The 21,590-nt window shown below is 43.4% G+C and overlaps 1 protein-coding gene across 5 annotated transcripts in view; it reads left to right on the top strand.

The window, feature by feature from the left end:
- mob2a (MOB kinase activator 2a) overlaps nucleotides 1–21,590 on the top strand; it is a 101,001-nt gene that overhangs the window by 61,544 nt on the left and 17,867 nt on the right. Inside the window, exon 1 of one of the 5 annotated variants that reach the window (XM_079500719.1) lies at nucleotides 15,207–15,455. The exons of the other annotated variants lie outside the window; for them this stretch is intronic. Within the exon in view, the coding sequence (XP_079356845.1) occupies nucleotides 15,337–15,455 (119 nt within the window). The 5' untranslated portion in view covers nucleotides 15,207–15,336. Of the gene's footprint in view, nucleotides 1–15,206; nucleotides 15,456–21,590 lie in introns of those variants that run through there. 5 annotated transcript variants of the gene reach the window in all.

The raw sequence follows: 21,590 nt of genomic DNA, 5'->3' as shown, positions 1-21,590 counted from the left end.
GCCGGTTATGTAATATTCCAGGAAGCAGACATTGGAGTGAGTGTGTGTGAAGAGCACACTGCATAGCAGATTTCACAGCCTCACTTTGTTTGAGAGGAAAATTTGTCTTGATCGAATCAGCTGGTTCTTAAAATGATTAGCGTTCTTTTGCGAGCACTTGTTTGTTCTTTTAAGATTCAACATGCGTCTGTCAGAAAGGCATGCAGGAATAGTTGGCATTCATTACATTTATGTCCTGTCTCTCTTATGCAAGGCGTTTCTCCCACACTGCTGGTTGTCATTATGTCACTAAGCACAAGCACATTAGGACATGCACATTTTAAAGGCATTTTCTGACCCGTCAACCACATTAATGATCGGTTATCAATTATGCATTCATATAAAAATAAACAGACTATACTGTATGGCTGCAATGTGTGGATTTTTAGCCACATTATCGGGATTCGGGCAATAAACACATTGCAAGTGTGGTTAGCTTAGTACACTGGTTCCTAAAGTGGGGTCCCGGGACTCCCAGGGGTCCAGGGGGTTCCAGGGGGTCCCCAGCTAAATGATAGTTTGGAACCAAATGGAGCCTTATGGGTCTGTAACTCTGAGAGTGTACAAATGCAACCAAATGGACCCGGTTCCATTTGTACACTATAAATTGTAACTAAGAACCACTGGCTTAGTACACTGGTTCTCAACATCTGGTTTCAAGGGCTCCCCCAGCTAATTGATTGATAGTTAGGAACCAAATGGAACCTTATGGGTCTGTGGCTCAGAGTATACTGTACAAAATACTGTGCAAATTACACATTTGTACAGACCAAATTAACACTGAGGATTGGGGTCCCAGTCTCTCAGAGATTTAAAAAAAATCAGACTTGTGTGAAGTGAGGGTCATCATACATCACATTCCGTGCTTCAGCCAATCAAATCATCCTGTTCGTGGTACACATAGACACACAAAGCTGGGCATAGGGCATTTTAAAACCTGACTGACATGGGCCTTTTTATGGGTGAAGTAGGCCATGTATTCACAAGGATTTCCTCCCACACCAAAAGACATCCATATGAAAGCGTGTAATACGTAACGCCAGTGCCCATGAGCAAGGCACTGCCGATGAAAGTGTAGCTGGTCCTCTGCCCACTGCTCCTAATAGTCAGGATGCAGAGGATGCATTCCTCCGTAGGAAACCGGAAAGTACAACTTCAACACCATGAGCAAACGCGTGAAGAGGCTGAACATATTGAGAATTTGCGAATTTGGGAATTTGCCACATAAACAAACACTACATCATCGGTTGATGTATATTTTGACTGGTCTAATTCTTGAGTGATTGTCTACTAATCATTTACATCCCTGACATACACACACTCAGAACATCTGCTTAACAGATACACATCTGCGTACGCAAGAGTGAGAAGCATTGTCTTTTTCAACAACAACCCCATCAATCAGTAAGTTGTGCCCATTGTGACGGCCTTGCCTACCAATTACACAGGTCGTCATGTTTAAGGAACATTCTGTTCATTTCTGTCCACTCGTGTGTGTTTCTGTGTGAGTGAGAGAGCCTGGGAACTGCCGTAGGTCTCATGCATTCACATTCCCTTTACTAGGGAATCTGTGACTAAATGCCCTCATTTAGGAGTTAATGAGCTGTTTCAGGCAGCGCTATGGAGGAGAGGACAAAAAGCGACCCCATAGTTTCCCCGAACTCTCCTCTACACCGCTTTACCTCTGCAACGCATCGCTTGCTTCTACGTCGACTAGCCCATAACTCTACTCTGTCCAAAAGAATAGAAGACAAGGGTTAGTCTTGGAAGCATTCATGCCCTGGTTAGCTCAACTGGACTGTTGCCTGGCTTTTCTCAATGACATTCTGTTACCATTTATAAGAGTTGGTGCAGTACAGTGTGTCTTCACGTCACCCCGTCCGGCAGGGGTCATAGGCACAGGGGTCTGCAGTGATCACGTAATGCTGTCACCGCTCCGAAGGCTCGTTTGATTGGCTCGGCAGCAGGTTTGAACCGTTTCCGAGTCTTCAGTGATGTAAATAGGTTTTCAATGCAATGAGTCCCGGGATGCAGGCATGGTCTTTTAGATGAGTCCCAGGGACATTTTATGAGTCCCACTTCAACGACGCTTAGAGTCATATTTTGCCATTTTTACAAATTGCAGCTCAAATTGCTCCCATGTCATTTATATGGTTATAATGTGGTTATATTCATGTAGAAAACAGAAGAAGAAATTATTATTATAACTAAAGCTAGCAAAATAAACTAGAATAAAAAACAGTACAGTAGTGCATCCCGTGGATGCAGAGGTCGTTTTATTGCGTCCCTTAACTATAAACGATGCAAAATGCACCCTATTTTAATCACTGAGTCTTTATATATATGCACACACTAGGGATGTTAATAGTTAATCGCCGTTAAGAAGAATTGGTCTGTAGTCGTTAACAGTTAATAACTATTCATAATTAATCAAACATTATGCGGTCCTATCATTGGTTGTTTTTCTGTGAATGTAATGCTGTCTACGCGCGCGTGTGGCTGAGGAACGCACATACAAAGATGCCATTGCCTGGCCCTGTGTCGTCAATGGTCAAATAAATATTTGATTAAGGAATATAATATGCCTTTTGTATTATTTCTGTATAACAGCTAAATGTACATTTGTATGTTAGACATTAAGGGAAATTAGGATTCTCAGATTTTTTTTACCAAAACGCTGCTTATCAACTAGCCTCGGAAACCCAGACGTTTTTATTTCCAGGGAGAAAAAAAAATTCTGGGTCCGACTCCGAGTCCACTTCAATTCGGCATAGAGTAGCGCAAACGTCGATCACTCTCTGCTGATTTCTGATCGTCTGCACCTTTGTTAAATTGACGCGCACACCCGTACACACACACACACTCCTCTCTCTCTCTGTCGCTCTAATTAATTAGTCTCATGTCCAGCAGCTGCGCACAGGCGGATCCTGCCGGGAGCTGCCTATGCCATAGAAAGCATAGGTGAGTTCCAGGCTACTTATCAACTAACCGGTTAATCGATCGATAACCTTATCAAAACGTATCTATTAATTATGTATGCATTAATCGATAATTCACATACCTACACGCTACCAAGCGGACTACCTCCTAGCGCTCAGAACACACGCCGGTTTCAGCGGACCATCTGCTTTGTGTATTTGGAAGCTTAAGACAAACCTGGCAGTCTGGGTTGGCACTGCCTTCTGTGTTTTTGTTGGGTGGTGTTAGTTGAACCCCCCCCCCACCCCCCCACTCTCCTCAAGATCATGAACGGAGCTCTGTTCACCCCCGATCCATCATACTCCACCCTAACACACACACACACACACACACACACACACACACACACACACACACACACACACACACACACACACACACACACATGTCTTGTGCAAACATGGGCGCCACCCCAACCCTTTTCCCGACATACTTCCTCTGAGCTCCCTCCCGCTCCATCCATCCTTCCATCCTTTTCCATGACATGGTCTCTTTCTCCTCCGACAGTCTATACCACCCTTCTCTCTCTCTCTCTCTCTCTCTCTCTCTCTCTCTCTCTCTCTCTCTCTCTCCCCCTTGCACAGTCTGCCTCTTGTTCTCCTGCACACAGGAAAATAAAGGTGCCAACTATAGACGATTGGTTCCAGAAAGAACCTTTCAGACTAAGGTTTTTTGAAGAAACCATTTGTAACCACTTAAACCCAAATATTACATCAAACTGTGTCTCATGTCCCATGTTCGCATATTAAGTGCCTCAATAAAGTAAAGAAATGTGACGGAGGGGCGCCCGCTGCCCTAATGGTCCAGGAGCATGCCACATATAGGCTCTGGCCTGACAGCGCGTCGCGTGTTTGAGTCCCTTTCATGACGACCTTTGCTGCGTGTCTCTCCCCTTCTCTCTCCCTCTTTCCTGTCCGTCTTCACTGTAACTATCAATAAAGACACAAAAGCCAAAAACAAATCTTTAAAGAAATTTGACGAAAAAACAAAGTTCTCTAGATCCATATGAGGAACATGAAGAACCATTCACTAAATAAAATGGTTCTTAAATTAGTACTAGGTGGTGATTCTACGAATCTACGATAGCCTTTTAATCCATTAAAACCGGGAAGGCATCCGTGTTTTAAGATTTTAGTGTGTGCTGTTCAAAAATAGCAGATCTACAAGCTCACAGCGCATCACTTGAAAGTATTTGAAAAACGATTTTTTTAATTCTGTGTGTGTGAACACTTAAGGTCCCCACACACAGTGCGTTTTTCGGATTTTTAGCAGCGTTTCTCCATCGGTTTTCCGAAAAAAAGCGTCCAGTGTGCAACCACCTTTACTGTAAGTAGTGAGTGGTGGGTTGGCTGGACTGCATTGGTCGGCCACGTCCTCCTCAAAGACCTTTGCTCCGTCCCAGTGTTGTTTTTGTCGACTAAAACTAAGACGAAAAATGCTCGTCGACTACCTTTTTTCACAGACAAAAACTAAATGGAAACTAAATAAACTAAGCTACGATGACTCAATATAATGACAATTTCGTCGACAAATAAAAACTAGACTAAAATGTTAGGACTAGTGGACAAGAAATCCAGTAGAAGTAATTTTACACTTGACTGCATGCTGAAAATAGCTGATCTACAAGCTCACAACGCGTCGCAGCAAGTGTAAAACACTCATTATGATGGCATCGAGGCCCACCAAAATTCATTTTAGACTAGTCTACTAAATCAACTGTAGATTTAGTCGACTAAAACTAGACTAAACACAAACATTCCAGGTGACTAAAATGTGACTAAAACTAAATAAACTATTCAAGAGACTAATGACTAAAACTAAAATGGAAATTTGCTGCCCAAAACAACACTGCTCCTCAGCCGTGCCCTCGTCCAGACGACCAACACCCACGTTTCTCTGTCCCGGAAAACAAGATCTCAACAGACCCTCGTTGGGTGATTTCTTTCTCTCTTTTTTTTCTTCTTTTCTTTTCTTTGCAGGCTGATGTGCACGTTGTGACACTTGAAAGGATCCTTGTCTCGCTTCCTGTCTCCTTGTTTTTAATGTGTTCCGTTCTTTAGCGTAGTGGAAAGTACCTCATTAGTTTGAACCCTTTTCAAAGGATGCAGGAGTCTATAGCGTCAGCATGGTAGCGATTCAGTATCAGGTTTCAGGAAATACATGAGTGCACGCAGTCACGCACGCACGCGCACACACATCGGAGTACCCACACCCTTATTATAAACCCTGAAATGGAAAAGTAGAATGGAAATTCAGTCTTAAGACGGCTGTGTATGGTTCATGTCTACACTAATGGACCCATGCTATTCCATTGGGCGGGAACTATACATTATATAGTTTCACCTCTTTTGCCCGTATTCATTCACTATGCCTAAAAATAGAAAGCATCACTGGTGTTCTAATCATCCTAATCTCACATCTGAAGTCGGTCATCGTTAATCATCGTTAACCATTTGCCGTAAATGAGGACATTTCTCTGTACCAATGAACCTAATGAACCCAATGCCAGACCTGTCCAGGTTGTTGCAGTGTCTCAGTTGGCCTGTAGGTGGTGGGATTGCTCACACAAAGTTTTCTCCTGACTGTGTGTGTGGTTGGACTCCAAACAAAGAATGTTGCTCTCTCACATGTCAAGCATGGCCAAACCACATTATCTCTCATATATTTCACAGATTGGTACGCACCTGCATGTTATTTTGAAACCGTAATGTGTTATATTTTTGTTTGATTCAGAAATGTTCATGTTATCTGTGTGTGTGTGTGTGTGTGTGTGTGTGTGTGTGTGTGTGTGTGTGTGTGTGTGTGTGTGTGTGTGTGTGTGTGTGTGTGTGTGTGTGTGTGTGTGTGTGTGTGTGTGTGTGTGTGTGTGTGTGTGTGTGTGTGTGTGTGTGTGTGTGTGTGTGTGTGTGTGTGTGTGTGTGTGTGTGTGTGTGTGTGTGTGTGTGTGTGTGTGTGTGCGCGCCAAGGTTACTAGTCCCTTTCCTTTTAGATTTACGAGTGGAGTTCTAGGAAGATGCTTTGCCCTAAGGAAACTCGGTTGTTCCTACTAGCGTTGGGCTGATAGTATAATGTTCAAAATCGATTATGGCAAGATTAAACATGTAAAACATTGGTCCAACTACAAGTACATTAGCACATCTACTTCACCATAAGCCTACAGTGTGAAGAAAGCCCTCTTGGCAATTGAATTTGGAATTTGGTGGGAAAACATTGGCTACATTTGTACATTCTCACCGTTAAATGAACAGGAGGACTTTACTGTGTCTGGTGTTCTCTCACTCTGTGAGAGAACAGCTTGTCCCCAAAGAGCCCAAGGCCGCCTTCCCTAGCCTTGGGACAGGCCTCTCTGGTTGTGGGATGATAATGATCTTAGGCCCTGACACTGATGGAAGGTGTCAAGAGACTCTTTCTTATCTCCCACCATTAGTGTAGAGAAGTCAGGCTGTCGAGCCAGAGGGACGAGTCCAGCACGCACCTGACCCGTGGCCCTTCACAGGGACTCATAACCTCTACTTTTAGGCTGTGCCCTGGAGACAAAGTCACATTCTGGCCATGCCGCAGACACCTGGAAGTTTAAGAAGCACAAACCTAACCTGTTTGTTTCACACAGCTTGACTGAAGGTTATGGGGTTGGCAGCATTATGGCACTGTCCCATAACATAGCTTACCTTGCACCTTAACCCTAGGCAGTGTCCCACAAACTTCCTGACCCCAGTACTTGAGTCAAAGTATAGATACTTGTGGACACATTACTCGACTACAAGTGAAGGTTGCTGTAACAACGTTACACTTGAGGTAAATGTACTCAAGTATTTAAGTATTCAGAAATATCCTGACATTTAACAAAAACACCAATAATGAAAATTGCCAATCTAAATTGCAGATCTGCAAAGTTCACTACTTTATAATTGAAATTAGGCTTAAGTAGTTCATTCATAATGTCCTTTTCCACCTTCCTAGAGATGTAGTGGTCAAAAGTACAATATTCATTCATACTGTCCTTTTCCACCTTCCTAGAGATGTAGTGGTCAAAAGTACAATATTTGTCTTTGAAAATCTAGTGGGAGGAAAGTCATACGTAACGTATCCAAAAAATATGAACTCTCAATTAAAGTACAGATAAGAAATGTACTTTGTTACTGTCTACCACTGACCCCTAGGTCAGCTCTTTTCGACAGACAGGTGTTGCTGGTGGACTCTCCCCTGCTGAGGAATGCTGGGAGGTGCATGCTGTGACAACCTCCCCCCGGTTCATCCTTCTCTTGTGTTTTTACACTCCTTCACTCCTCATCTTCCCAGTTTCACTATCATGCTTGACTTCATAAAACCGTTCCATTTTGCATACGCATGCCATCCTGCCCCTTTGTGACTCTACTCTCTTCTCTTCACCCACTCCCATATCTCTTAACTCAGTGGCTGTCGAACATTTTCATGTCGGCCACCCCCAAATTATTATATGTTTTGCAAAGGACACACCCTTCTGAAAATATTTTGTGCCAGGGATACAAGATTTGTGTTTGTGTTTTTCTTCGAAGAAATTACACGTTTGTTTCAAGAAGAAAATTAACATGATCAATTGACCAATGTATAGGGTCAAAGTGGTTAAATTGATTTAGCTACTATATTAACAAATTATAACCCCAGACCCAACGTTGAGAACCATTGTCGTCATTCATATATTTTTTTCCACTACCTCCTTCATCCTCTTCGTCCTTCTCCCATATAATTGTCTCCCTCCCTTCATCCTCCTCGTCTTCCGGACAGCTCTCTTCCCTCTCTCTCCCTATATGACGGCTGTTTAAAACAGCAGTAGCCATGACGATGGTGATAGATAAATCTTTGACACGAGGTCTGGTGTTTCTCATCTGCAATCTCTCTCTCTCATTCTAAAGCCCTCTCTTCCTCCATCGGTCATAAAACAGTCAGAGCGCCGCTTCTCGTCTTTCAAACATCCTCCACTCATCTAAAACATCCTCCCCGAGTCCTCGTGTACTTCCTCTTGCAAAACCTGAGCTCCTGTGTCAACTAGAGAGCATGCAGGAATCTTTTAGAATTCAAGCTAACAAGACTCGTAATTGGATTATGAGCGTGTTGGCAATAGTCAGTCAAGTCATTTTTTGCTTTTGTGACAGTTAATGCTGTTAAATGAAGCATGTGTTTTAGGGTTGGCCCCAAAGCCATTTATTAGTGTTCAGGCCAAGTCCCATGCTACTTGATGAGTGGCCCCAAAGCCATGTATTAGTGTTCAGGCCAAGTCCCATGCTACTTGATGAGTGGCCCCAAAGCCATGTATTAGTGTTCAGGCCAAGTCCCATGCTAGTTGATGAGTGGCCCCAAAGCCATGTATTAGTGTTCAGGCCAAGTCCCATGCTAGTTGATGAGTGGCCCCAAAGCCATTTATTAGTGTTCAGGCCAAGTCCCATGTAATGTTACTTGATGAGGAAAGTAGTTGGCTGTATGGAAAGTTTCATTTGTTAATGTTTGCTGCTTCTCCGTCTTTAAATGCAGCACCATTTGCGGTCCATGCTAAATGCACACCTCGATAATATGGCGTTCAATTAATCCAAGGTCAATTATTCCACCTCTGTCTGTATTGCTTTGACTGAATCTGCCAACCACTCTTCGATATATCCTGAACATTACACCTATGTTCCCAATCTTCCTCTAAGACTCGGGTTTCTATTTACTGCTCAGTGCTCAGATCCGGTCTAGAGCCTGCCTGCTGTATCTGGCAAACACGCATACAGTACATGCACGCAGCTACGCACACGGATCGTATCCATATCTTCTCAAAACCTGATGGCTAATAAATTGCAGAGCAAGTGGCCTCGCGAGCCACAGTAAATAAATAGCCAAACGAACCTTCAGACATTTTGGGCCAGGATTAATTTGTGTTTGCTGCATATAGCGCAATTCATAAACTATTATTAAACCTTAACACATTGGTTCTCAAAGTGGGGTCCAGCAAAAGTAGTTAATGTAGCATCCCAATCATTTTGACCACTTTATCCATCTATACGTTAGCTATTACATACATTTGGGGGGCCTTTGCATGCAATAGTTTGAAAACTGTCTTAAGAGATACAATCTCAGAATCGTGTATTTCTGAACTCCTTTTTGTCTCCATTGTTGGGCCAGACTGTGCACTGTGCAGGCTGGGATGGCATGTCTGTGCTTGCAGCCCTGCCCCTACTGGAATGCTGAGCATTAGGGAGAGGGATGGAGAGATGCAGCCAGGAAGAAGAAGAAAAAAGGGCAAGAGAGAGGTTATCCTCCATAAGCCCTCTAGTAGGAAAAGGAGAAAGTCGGAGGGAGATTTAGAAATGTAGGAACTGCTGTTTATGTTCATGCAAGATAAGACACTGCCTTCTTCATTTTTTTTATTTTTTTTTACTGAATTTCACTGAACAATAGACATAACATATGGCAGTACTAATCTCAATTCTCAACTCGGCTTGTAAATATTATTAGTTAACTAGAATTAGTTCAGATTTATTTTCTTTTTCCTGAAATACACATTACACTATAGTGTGCATTGTGAATTTTGTCGTAATGCATATTATGTTTATTGAGACTGGGATGTCTACACTCTACATGACTTTGTATTTCACAATACATATTCTGAAACTACAAACCTACTCTTGAAACTAACTGAAACTAAATTGAAAACTAAAAACAAAAAAAATGCGAAACCATAATAACCTTGTCCCACCGTGTGTTAGCCAAGCCACAGTTCACCGTAGAGAGGAGCTGTGAGAGCAGGAACAGTGTCAAATAAATTAAGCAAACACGGTTGGCCAAGCTCGTCTTGTCAGTGCAGAGGTAGAGTCACACTGACTTGCTACTTTTGCGCTGTTTGCTAACATCTATTCTTGTCCCGATTTTTGTTTGCATAACCGTGTGCTATTAGGCGCGCAGGCATGTGAGCACATGCAGTACCTATAGGTTCTGTACAACAGGCCATACATACATACAATTTACAATTTAGGCATTTAGCAGACGCTCTTAATCCACATTAAGCAAGAACAAAAAGCATGGCAATACATCATATACATAAAAACAAAGTACCGGTAGTTATCATGAAACATGTGTACGCTAAGAACAAGGGCAAGTACTACGGGCCATGATGGAGTCTGAACAGGTGGGTTTTCAGAATACTGCAGAAGATGGGGAGTGAGGCTCCAGTTCTGATTGTAATGGGAAGTGCATTCCAAAATTTTGGAGCCAGAAGGGAGAAGAGTTTGCAGTTTAGTCAACATTTGTGCGATGCATGCACAACACAGGGACTGTGATGATGTCTTGGGTAAGGTGCAGGTCGGTGTTGCACTGCAGGTCGCAGGGTTCAGTGCTTGGAGTGTCTCCTCCTGGCCTTGCTGACCTTTTTATCTGGCCTATAGAAATCCCCCTCCCCAGGCACTAAGACCCTCAGCCTGCACTGTTTGCACTGACTAAGGCCTTACCTAAACACACGCCACACAGTGCTTCAAACACATTCAGAGGCACCCAGAGCGCTGGGTCACCAACCCAAAGTTCCGCAGGCCCACAGAGAGTAACTCGGAACCACGCCGGTTCTCTCATGTGGTTGGTTGGCCGTCATGTCCGTGACACGACGCTCGCACCTCATTGGCCGGGTTTTTTTTTTTTGTTTTTGGGCAGCAGGCGGGGACTGAGATGTTGCCAGGACCCGAGGCGCATCTGCTGCTATGGCCGTGACTCATCTGTTGCTGGCAGAGTTCACTGTTTTCTTTGTTGAAATAGGTGGAATGTCCACTGACTTTCAGACCCAACCTGTTAGGCCGGCCGGCCGGCCAGCCAGCACCACCAGCAGTGAGCTAGAGTGGACTTAGGGCCCCTGGCCAACAAGCACCTCATCGTGGAGAGTCCCAGTGGGGATTTTAACATGGGATGTCACTGCTGTAGTTCAGCCAACTGCTCAGTGTTGCATCCGATCATGGCAGCGGACAGATGAAAACATGCATTGTTTTCATTCCTTTGAGTTTTCACATGCCAATTTGATCGTCTGTCTTTCAGGGCGGAGGAGCCCTCTTCACCTGGTGGTTGTGACGTGGGGGAACATAAGGATTGGAATTTCTGGCATTTTTCCAATTGCATTCTGTATTTTTGTCACAATGCTGTTATGTCATGGTCAGATCGCAGTTGGTGATGGTTGACTGCACTTGTCTTGTGACTTAACTGATTCATGCATAAACCGCTATCACCTCATCGGTTAGTCATCAACACCCGCCCCGCTCTGACATCACTGTATTACATAAAACTGTTATTTCCCGTACTACACCTCCCTTTTTAACGAGCAATTCATAAAAATAAATTGTATCTGGGTTGCATGTCTGCATCCATCATCCCCAGGGGTGGTTGCCTTTGATGGGGTTTGACACTCAATACTGTTACCAACTCTATTGTCTCAGTCTATTTCTTTGATATCATGGCCTAGATATATGATTGCAGCAAATATGTTTTTAGATTGGCCATATCGGGACACTTTCCATCTTTAGGCAATCCCTGTTTAGGCAATCGGGGCCTAAAGTTACTCTTTCAAAAGTCTCCCGTTTCAGTGCAAGGATTTATGTAAGGGACATAATAACCCTTCTGTTTCACAGTGAATAGATGTGCCATTTCTCTTGAATCTGGATCATTGATTCAATGTTACATAAAATGTTCTTAGGGATATGTAAGCGATAGCCTGCGTCCACCATAGGGGGGGGTGTGTGTGTGTGTGTGTGTGTGTGTGTGTGTGTGTGTGTGTGTGAGAGAGAGAGAGCGAGCATCTGGTTACTGTAGTCAGCCGATGAGTGATGCCATTTCGGTACGACGTCATGAAGGTGGAGAAGAAAGACAAGACTTGGGGCGGTGGAATGCACGCCCGTTGGCCTCCACCCACCGAGTGTTGCGTAAAGCAGTGTATAGTTAATACAGCATCACAATCATTTGAACCCCTTTTATTATTTTAAACATTGGCTAATTTAAAAAAATGGCAGATAAACGAGCTCACAGCACGAGCTTGTACATCTGCCATCTCCTTGGCACAAAACCTTTTCAGATGGCCGTCCATGACCAAATATATATGTTTGGGGGTCCTTAGTACGAAAGCGTTTGAGAACCAGCGACGCAAGGATCGGCTTCACTTGTTCACTGATGGCACAACAACGTTCCGCCAACACGGTACTGGTACAAGTACTGTAAAGTTATTAGTTTCCCGCTGTGTGACTTTGAAGCCCCATTCATTAAGGCCTTGCTCAGTGACGGTCGTCAAGCTGAGAGGCGAGGCACCAGACCGGGCCCATGCCCCAGTGATCATGAATGGCTGCCTTAGTGCCTTCTATTTTAGGGTGACCGCACTGATCTAATAGTTGAAGGCAAATTGATGGAAAGTTTTCCTTGCATGGATTTCCATTACAGTAATTGCTTTCACTTCAGTGGGCACCTAAAGTAACGTGTGTGTGTGTGTGTGTGTGTGTGTGTGTGTGTGTGTGTGTGTGTGTGTGTGTGTGTGTGTGTGTGTGTGTGTGTGTGTGTGTGTGTGTGTGTGTGTGTGTGTGTGTGTGTGTGTGTGTGTGTGTGTGTGTGTGTGTGTGTGTGTGTGTGTGTGTGTGTGTGTGTGTGTGTGTGTGTGTGTGTGTGTGTGTGTGTGTGTGTGTGTGTGGGGGCTCACTCATTCATTCACTTCCTCCCCTTTTCCCCCCATCCTTCTACAAACCTCTCTTCCCCCACGCACCTCTGTCACCTCGCTCACGCATATACATACGCAAGCCACCCTCCTCCCCTCTCCCCCCCGCTGTACTGTTCTATTCTGTATGGGGCCATGCAGGCTATATTTAGCTCCAGGGGAGAAAAGTATCTGCCTTGTTCTGTTCTCTCCCCCCACTACTCTAGCTCCTAACCACCCCCATCACCATAGCAGCAGTACAGCAGCCACTCTGAGATTCTAGAGCAGAGTTCCATCCCCGACCCTTAAGTTTCACCCAGCAGCCTGCCTGCCTTCCTCTGCCTCCCTCTCCCCTCTGAACGGGCAGTCTGCAAGTGCCAGACAGTGAGGCGTTTGCCCCCTAGTGTGCAGTAGTCAGGAAGGGAGAAGTGGAGCATTGCAGTTTGTAATGGACCCCCTTATCGGACTCTGATACTTTCAGATAAAACTTTGGCCTGCACAAATATAGGGCTTATTTACACAAACAAGCAGCAACTCAGAACGAAGGTCCAGTGATCCGGCATGCTTCACCGGTCACAACCACCGGCGCGCAGTACATACACGCACACACTATCACATGCACAATGCGACCAGAGCTTTCACACAACGCTCTCTCTTTTAAATGACTTGTGCCCACACAGGAACACAACAAACAAAGTGTGCAAGGCTTCAGAGATGCTGTAGTGTCTTTGTGTGTGTCCATGCAACAGCAGACTGCTGGTATTTATCACATCTGCAGCTGCACTGCCGGCCCCACAGGTCCCATCTGTGAAGAGAGAGAAGAAAGACCTGGGGACAAGGGGAGACAATGAAAAGAAGCAAGCTAAAATAAAAGAATGGGAGGGGGGAAAGTGTGAAGGAAGAGAGAATGAGAGGGGAAGATTGAAGGAGAGTAATTAGAGGGCAGGAGAATGATAGGGCTCCTTAACACTGTCATAATCTTCTCTAGACCCTCTTAGGTTGTTCAATTCCGCCCTTCTGTTTTGTTGTTGCGTTCGTTCAAGTTTCAGTGTCTTAACAGTGAAACATCCGATGACCGATTAATTTGCGTTATTATTGTGTTCTGTGTTTTCCTAGATGCCTCAGTGTGGTCCTGTGTATTAAAATCTGGCCTCAGGAATCGGGATTTGGATGACAAAATGTTGCCGTTTTATTCTTACATAATGCATCGTCTCTCTGTTGGGTGGAAACCTCATGTGTCAAAAAACTTTTCACGATTCAAATTCAAAAGTAGCAGATCTTACAAGCTTGAGCTTGCAGATCTGCCACTTTTGATACTTTAGTGTGACACTGTTACAGTAGTATGAATCAAGTACGGCGTTTACTCCTGTACAATTTATAGGAGGTTTCTGCCCGACAGCTACAATGTGGATCTTGGGACTGTTTTGTCTCTCCGGGCAGGAATTGTCCCAGACCTCACCTGTGCTGCTGCTACTCTTTACCGGCAGGGGCAAGTTGGAACATGTCCTTAAACCTCTGCCAGCCTGTCATAGTTAAGACTTCAGGTGACGCTGGAAGTCAACACTTGGCACCCACCACGTCTCAAAACTGTTACAAACAAGGGGCTCAAGGCATCACCACACTTGTAAATCTGTCATGTATAATCTTTATACGCACAGATGATTTTCTTTATAGTTCATTATTAATTCATGTAACGCGTTAACCCAGGTGGCCCTATTTTGTGTGCAGTATGATTATGTATGTCATGAGCAAAACTGGCATGTAAAAAAAAAGCACTAGCACTGAAGGAAATTGCTAGGATTCAATGGCTTGAATCCTAGCATCCCTATTTGTGGTTATGTCATAATAATAGGTGACCATTAGGTGAAAATAGCCATTCTTACAAGCTCACAACACAAGAGGATAGAACGTTGGGGTATCAAAGCACTCTTTCTACATGTTTTTCTTTTTTTCCTCTACTCGTTTATATGATGTTTTTGCATAGTATTTGTCTGTCATTAATTAAATGTTTTGATCAATTGATTACAACAGACCCAAATGAAGACATGCTATAGTGCTTTCTTGGGTGTTTAATCCTATTAGCAGACATTGTATTGAACTGTTTATAAAGTAATTCAATCAGTCAATCACTCCTAAAAAGCCCAACATTGCTCCATTATTTACATGCAAATTGTTTATTGTAGCCCATGTCAGGTTTTTGATTTATTTATTTGATTGATTACTTTATTAACCAAGATCGTTAACAGCGTCTGTAGTACAGTCAAAGGTTATGCTAAAAGCTATTGTTTCCATTGTCGTCCATTGTACTCTTAGTTTTAAGAGCAGCAGTAGTAGTAGACCACCTGTTGTTACAGTGCAACTCCACACTACTCAGTCAGGAACACGTTCACATGAGACGACTGACTGTGACGTGCGCTGTTTTCTTCCCCCTTTCCTTTTTGATTGGCTGGAAGTCGAGAAAGGGGAGGACACTTCTCAAAAGTCTCAAGGTTTTTCCTCTGTCCCTGTACAGTAGTTACTAGTTACTAATACAGTACAGTGAGTGTCTCACACAGAGCAGTCCAGGCAGACCCGAGCTTTAAGTCAATTCACATCGATCCACCCGGTTCTAGAAGAAAACCCCAGCGTGCCTTGTATCTGCGTGTTTTAAAGCAATGGTCGGAGATTACTACGCTCTGTCACCAGGAGATAAAAAGGACATGCACTCGCAGAGAAACTCCAAAAACGGACTAAGTTGCAAAATGGTGCTTCAAGCGGTGGGGAAAGTTCTAAGGTAAAAAAACAACAATATAATATACAGGACTATGGAAAATGAGCGCTTTGTAATGTTATGTTAAATTGTATTTTATTTATGTAACAGTTTATTGAGTCTAGAGTCTGTTCTTGTCCATGTGGACCAATGAAGCTTTGCAACAGCGCCATGCTCGTCGTATTTATGGAACTTCCAAAGAGAGCTGAGTTGACTGTAAAAACCTGACTGCTTAATCTTAACATTAACTAAAACGCATGTGTTCATGTTGTGACGTTTCTACTGCGCTTGTAGTTTTTCTTTTAGTCAACGTGTTGCTCTATGATTGAAACGTGTACCGGTAACTTTGTTAAAGCGAAACTTCCCCGGTCCCGTGTTGTTGTCTCGTGTCTTACTGGAGAGCGATCGATTGCTTCATTTGATTGAATCCGTCTCGTGTCTTTTCATGTGGAGACTGGAGATCGACAGTTTTATTTGATTGTTTTGTGTCCATCTCCTCCTCCTTGACTAGTTGAGAAAGTAACTCTGAAACAAACATGACTGTCTTGTACGACTCGTTCTCTCAGCGTCATGTGAACCCTGGCTATCTACCGCAATTATACATCTTTATTGGATCGTCTTAGTTCCGGCATTTACAGCTTACAGTGGTGGGGGGAAAAGTACCTTTTTTGTTTTAGCTTACCACTTACCAGTATGTAAAAGTATGAAGTACCAAAAAGTTATGCAGAATGTCCCTTTTCACAATTAAGTTTTTAAATCATCCATGTATGGCTATAGGGCTGAAGTGGTGAATCTGTTTTGTAATAATAATCAATCAATCTACAAGGTTTTCAAATAATTGCTGTGGAGTAAAAGAATTGCAGTGGAGTAAAAGTATATTTGCCTCTGAGATGTAGTGAAGTGTAAGTAAAAGTACAGAACATTGGAAATACTCAGTGAAGTACTTAAGTACAGTACTTGAGTAAATGTACTTACTGGTAGTTACTTACACCACTGGTTCCCAAAGTGGGGTCCCCAGCTATATGATGGTTTGGAACCAAATGGACCCCTATGGGTCTCACCGTCTGTAACTCTGAGAGTGTACAAATGGAACCAAATGGACCCGTAAATTAGCTTTGATTTTACAATATACATTGGGGTCCCAGAGATAGAAATGCCATTAAATGGGGGTCCGTAGCTTTAATGCATGTCAAACTGTGGGTCCTTGAAATGAAATGGGTTGAGAGTCACTGCTAGAACTGTAAACATCTTCTCTTATGGGGGGTCCCTGGCGTATCTTTTTAAATGGTGGTCCGTGGGCTAATTAGTGTCAATTTTGGGGTCCTTGAGATGAAACGGTTTGGGAACCACTGACTTACACCACAGTGTGGTGTCTTTTAAAGCCTTTTAAGCGGCCATTCATCAGGCAGACTAGATCTCCCCAGCAAGAATGAACTGAGGGCAATGTGATCCGTCTTCTCTACTGCTGTGAATTATTTAAGATTCCATGTTCCGTTTAAATCTCAAGCACAAAGCTAACACATGACTTCCATAGGGGTTTATTTAATACATCATTCATATTGCAACAGTTCTTGGTGGACAGGACAGACAGTCACGTTAAAGGCTTATATTATGCTTCCAAAACCCATTGGTCTTATTGCTATCTTTGTTTTTAGCTGTTTTTGGAAATGCAAAATTGTTTACTTTGAGCTTTTTTTTGTGTGTGAATACAACATAATAATCTCTATGGTAGACCAGTGGTTCTCCAGGTGGCGTCTGGCCGGCCACTTCCAGGGGGGTCCCCAGCAAAAGTTGTTGTTAACGTAGCATCACAATCATTTAACAATGTATCAATTACTGTGTATGTTGGCTGTTCAGTGCAGCACCTTGTGCTGTGCTGCAAGATTGTACATCTGCTATATTTGAAAGAATATCTTTTTTTCAAACTAAACTTTATATATATATATATATATATATATATATCATACATACATACATACACACACACAACGTTTTGACAAGTCACTTCTGGGGGTCCCTGGCACAAGCTATTTTCAGATGGGGGTCCGCAACAAAAATAAAACATCAATTTGGGGGGGTTCCTTTGCACAAAAAGGTTTGTGTGCTCCATTACCTCAGCTCAGTGGTAGATATTTTGTTTCGGCACTTGCACGCATGCAGGGCACCCCGGGTTCGGGTAGGATGAGGCTTCAAGAAAGTATGTAGTGTTTCCTAGAGCCGCAAATGAAAGACAGGCAGCAGACATAAGACTTAGAAGAATGCTTGACCCACATAGAAGAATTAATGGTGTAAATAGACTTGGAACAGGATACACATACATACTGCATTAACCCCATGGAGACATCAAGGGGAGTGGGTGTAAATGGCACACACACTGCGTACTCATGCTATGGGCCCATGACCTCTGTCGTGTTTACATACTGCTCGCCTGTGTTAAGTGTCACAGCAAATTTTGATGTAGTTGTAGTCGTATTCTTTTGAATAAATCTTTATTTAGTTGATCATATTTTAGTCATCTGAAAAGTGACAAAATCTACCCTTGATTTTGTTGCCATGATGGCATTTTGACTTGGTTGCATGCTTTACACTTGGTTGCATGCTGAAAAGCGATCTACAAGCTCACAACGCATCGCAGCGTATAGTTTGTCTTAGTTTTAGTCATCGTAGGTCATAGCTTAGTTTTAGTGTATTTCGTTTTCGTTAGTGGAAAAAAGGAAGTCGACGGACATTTTTCTTAGTTTTAGTCGACGAAATGAACACTGCTGCTCACCTCGGATGTGTCATGCGAGAGGGAGACATGCGGTCATTATGAGTGTGTTTCTTCAGGGGACGCAGGCGGCCCTGTTAAAATTAATTTGTCATGGATTCTGGTGGTGGTGACAGGTGTCTTCATGTCTAAAACCGGCAGCCCAAAGGGCATATGCCTGGCTGGCTTGTTGTCTATTGTCCACCCCCCACCCCACCCCGCCCCTCACACGGAATAGCAAATTGTTTGAAGAACATGTCCACCATTTTAGGATCTCTAAACAGAATGCAGGCCGACAGTGAAATGCATGCAAGCAGTGGAATGCGGCATGTGTGTGTGTGTGGTACAGTGGTATGGTTGGTCTATCGTAATATCTCCTTAACAAGTAATGACAGGCCCTACTGTACGCCGCTCCTCTCCAGGGAAACTTAATTGCTTTCTTTAACCACCTCACAGAAATACCACACCGATGGTAATCAGCCGACTTTCTTAGAAGCGCCCACCTTCAATTTATTATTTACCTTTTATACCCTCCAATGAAAAAATAAAATAGGGAGTTTCCAGAAATTCAACAGCTGAAAAAAGGGGGGGGGGGGGGGGGGTGAAACAAAAGAGGGACTCTATCAAAGTTAACAAGGACGCATAGTTTGTGTTTTACAGGGGGAGGAGACTAGACCTGTTTATAGCTCAACAGTTACCTTGTTTCCTCCTTCAGTGGATGGTAAAATACCCTGGATCTGGAAGCTGGTCTGAAGATTAGCCTGACATGGATAGTTAGTTACAGGAATGGATGGTGATAAAGATCAGTGGCTTGTAGAGTTGTGGAATTCTAGAGCAGCAATTTTCACCAAATGTTTCATCCCAGAACAGCGATTCTAGGGTCAGCATGATTAATGGTCTCTCACAGTTGCTGCAGACACCCATTGATTGAATCATTTCCCTGCTTTGTTCCCTGATGCAATAATCACTTGATTGAATTGATCACAATGCCTCAGTCATATGAGCAATGTCCTATCTTGTCCGTCCTCAGATCCATGTTTAATCTCGCCATCAGATTAACTAAGGGTGCAGGCTACAGTACATTGATTGATTGATTGATTGAAATATGTATTAACAGTTTGCAGAATTACAGTACATTTCAAGCACAAACTCAATACAAAGACTGTTAACTGTTAACTGTGAGTGGACATCACTCAACAAGGTACTCAACCAGGGGCTAGCCTCCACATAATCTCATTTTACCCACCCATGTGTGTTGTGATGTTGATGAGGCTCCATTGCAAGGTCAGTATGGGTGGTCTTATGTACTTTACAGAAAACCATTCATCACTTGAGGACAGGATTGGAGAAGAGGGGGTCACAGCTGTACTGGTCTAGCAGGGCCAGGTACATAGAGTATGTGTAAATTGGAGTGTGCTGGTTTGGTTATGTCTGTACTTGAATAATTGAGTGAATAATTGAGCTACAACCACTTCTGGTGATGTCCCTGATTGACGGCTGACCCCATTTGTTGCTTCCATATGTGCTTGTCCAGTTCATTACTTAAAATGAGTGTGTACTGTAGTGTGTACTGTACACACATACACATATACACATACACACACACTATGCTCTCTTAAAAACATGTGTAACTTTACACAGAGCAGCTATTCTGTGTAGACCTCAGCATTGCGAAGCTTGAGCCACTGGGCTGGTCTGTCCTTAACACGGACTCTTTTTTAGCCCCGTAATGGCTGTCGTGGTTTGGCTTGGCCCGGCTTGGCTCAGGATGCCTGTGCGCCTCAGTCTGTGGTTTTTCAAGGGAAAAGGGCCATTGAGAGTCTATTCAGTTTGAGTCTTGAAATAGATCAGGAGGCCTGGCTGGGAGCTCTCTTTAGAAAATGATAGAGTTCTTCTCTCTTTCAAGTCTAGTGTTATCAGAGGCTAAAGCATGATTTACGCTGTCCTCGTATGACAGCATTAAATTGGGTTATCATAACCCACTGATAATGTAACGCTATTGATGTTTTGTCACATTATGACCGAGATGGACCTGGAACAAAGTTCATTAATGATATTAGAACCTCCTGGATTGATTCAGTATGCAACCACTCCTACTGTACATTGTTTTTCTGATTACCCTCCGAGATACAGTTTTGCACTTATCTAGTTTGTTTTCTGCAGTGCTTAGGATGCCTTTGCTCTCGTCGTCATCATGGATAGTATCGTTTGTTTTGCCAGTGACAAACTTAGTGACGTACTTAAAGGTCCCAACAAATCAACCCGACGTCTGCAGTGTTGGAAGTAAGTGTTGGAAAGCGCCTGTGGCCGAAAATCGGCTGTTGAATGGCCGGTGTGTACACTGGCGTGCCGGGGCAAAAGTTATAGCGAGGCGTCAAAAGCTGACCAAACTTGGCCGGTTGGCTCCCGTCGGATACTGCTCGTCAGTAGCAACAGGGTGGTGGAGAGAGGAGGGCGTAAAGGCTCGTAGAGCTCGCTGGTTGGCTGCTTAGCCTTGCTAGGAGGGGTAGCGGCGGCCCTTTCTCAATTAAATGAGACTGTTAGCCTATTGGTACATTGCTACAGCTGCATGTTTGCTCAAGAAAGAAAGAAAAAGAAAAGTAAATCAATTGAAAATTACGTTTATTTATGATGATGAAACGTTGGATTAATTGTGCGTGCCCAATGTGGTGAGTTATCCCGACGGAACTCAAACAGAAATGGCAGGCTGTTGTGCCATTTGGTTCTAATCATTCTAGCCATTTATAATATATTGATTAGTTGAAGCAAAAATGATGTGTGTGCATCGTGCTGCTTCTTGCTGCATGCAGCGTTTATTGTTTTAACATTAAAGAAAGAAATGAAAATACAGATGACAGATTGTGCCATGTCCTAAACTCTCTCATACAATCTTTATTGGAGTGTCTGGTTTACGGCAGTGCATTCAGCGGTCTGTGAAAATAACTATATCTACAAGCTAACGTAGATGTGCAGTGGTTATCCTTTCCGTTATAATTTCTCTAATGATTTAAGCATGCACACATTCACATGTTTGTTGTTGAAAAGCAACATCAAGCCATGAGTTATTTTTTAGCTCCAAGCTATAGCTGCCTGTCGATGGTGAGAGGTGTATTCAGTACCTTTTTCACACCTTTCAACCAACTTCCAGTCTGTAGTAGTCTGGACAACACAAGTGTTGTGTGTGCACTGTGTTGAGAGCTTTACAACGGGCAGAAAGGGACGAGGAGCATATTTGTTTTACTACTTGGCTTGCTCCCTTCACTTACCGGAAAGATTACCCCAACAATGGCACTGTTCTGGAGAAATGCATTCCACCCACAACAACCCTAAGACATAATTTTAGATGACCGTCTGACTGGCTGGTTAGGCTCTTAAGGGACAGATTTCGGATCATCTTGCCCTCTGTCATTAGG

Source organism: Electrona antarctica (genome assembly GCF_951216825.1).
Source record: "Electrona antarctica genome assembly, chromosome: 5".
Classification (NCBI taxonomy): Eukaryota; Metazoa; Chordata; class Actinopteri; order Myctophiformes; family Myctophidae; genus Electrona; species Electrona antarctica.
Note: the sequence above shows the minus strand (reverse complement) of the source record. Positions and strands in the feature narration are given on the sequence as shown.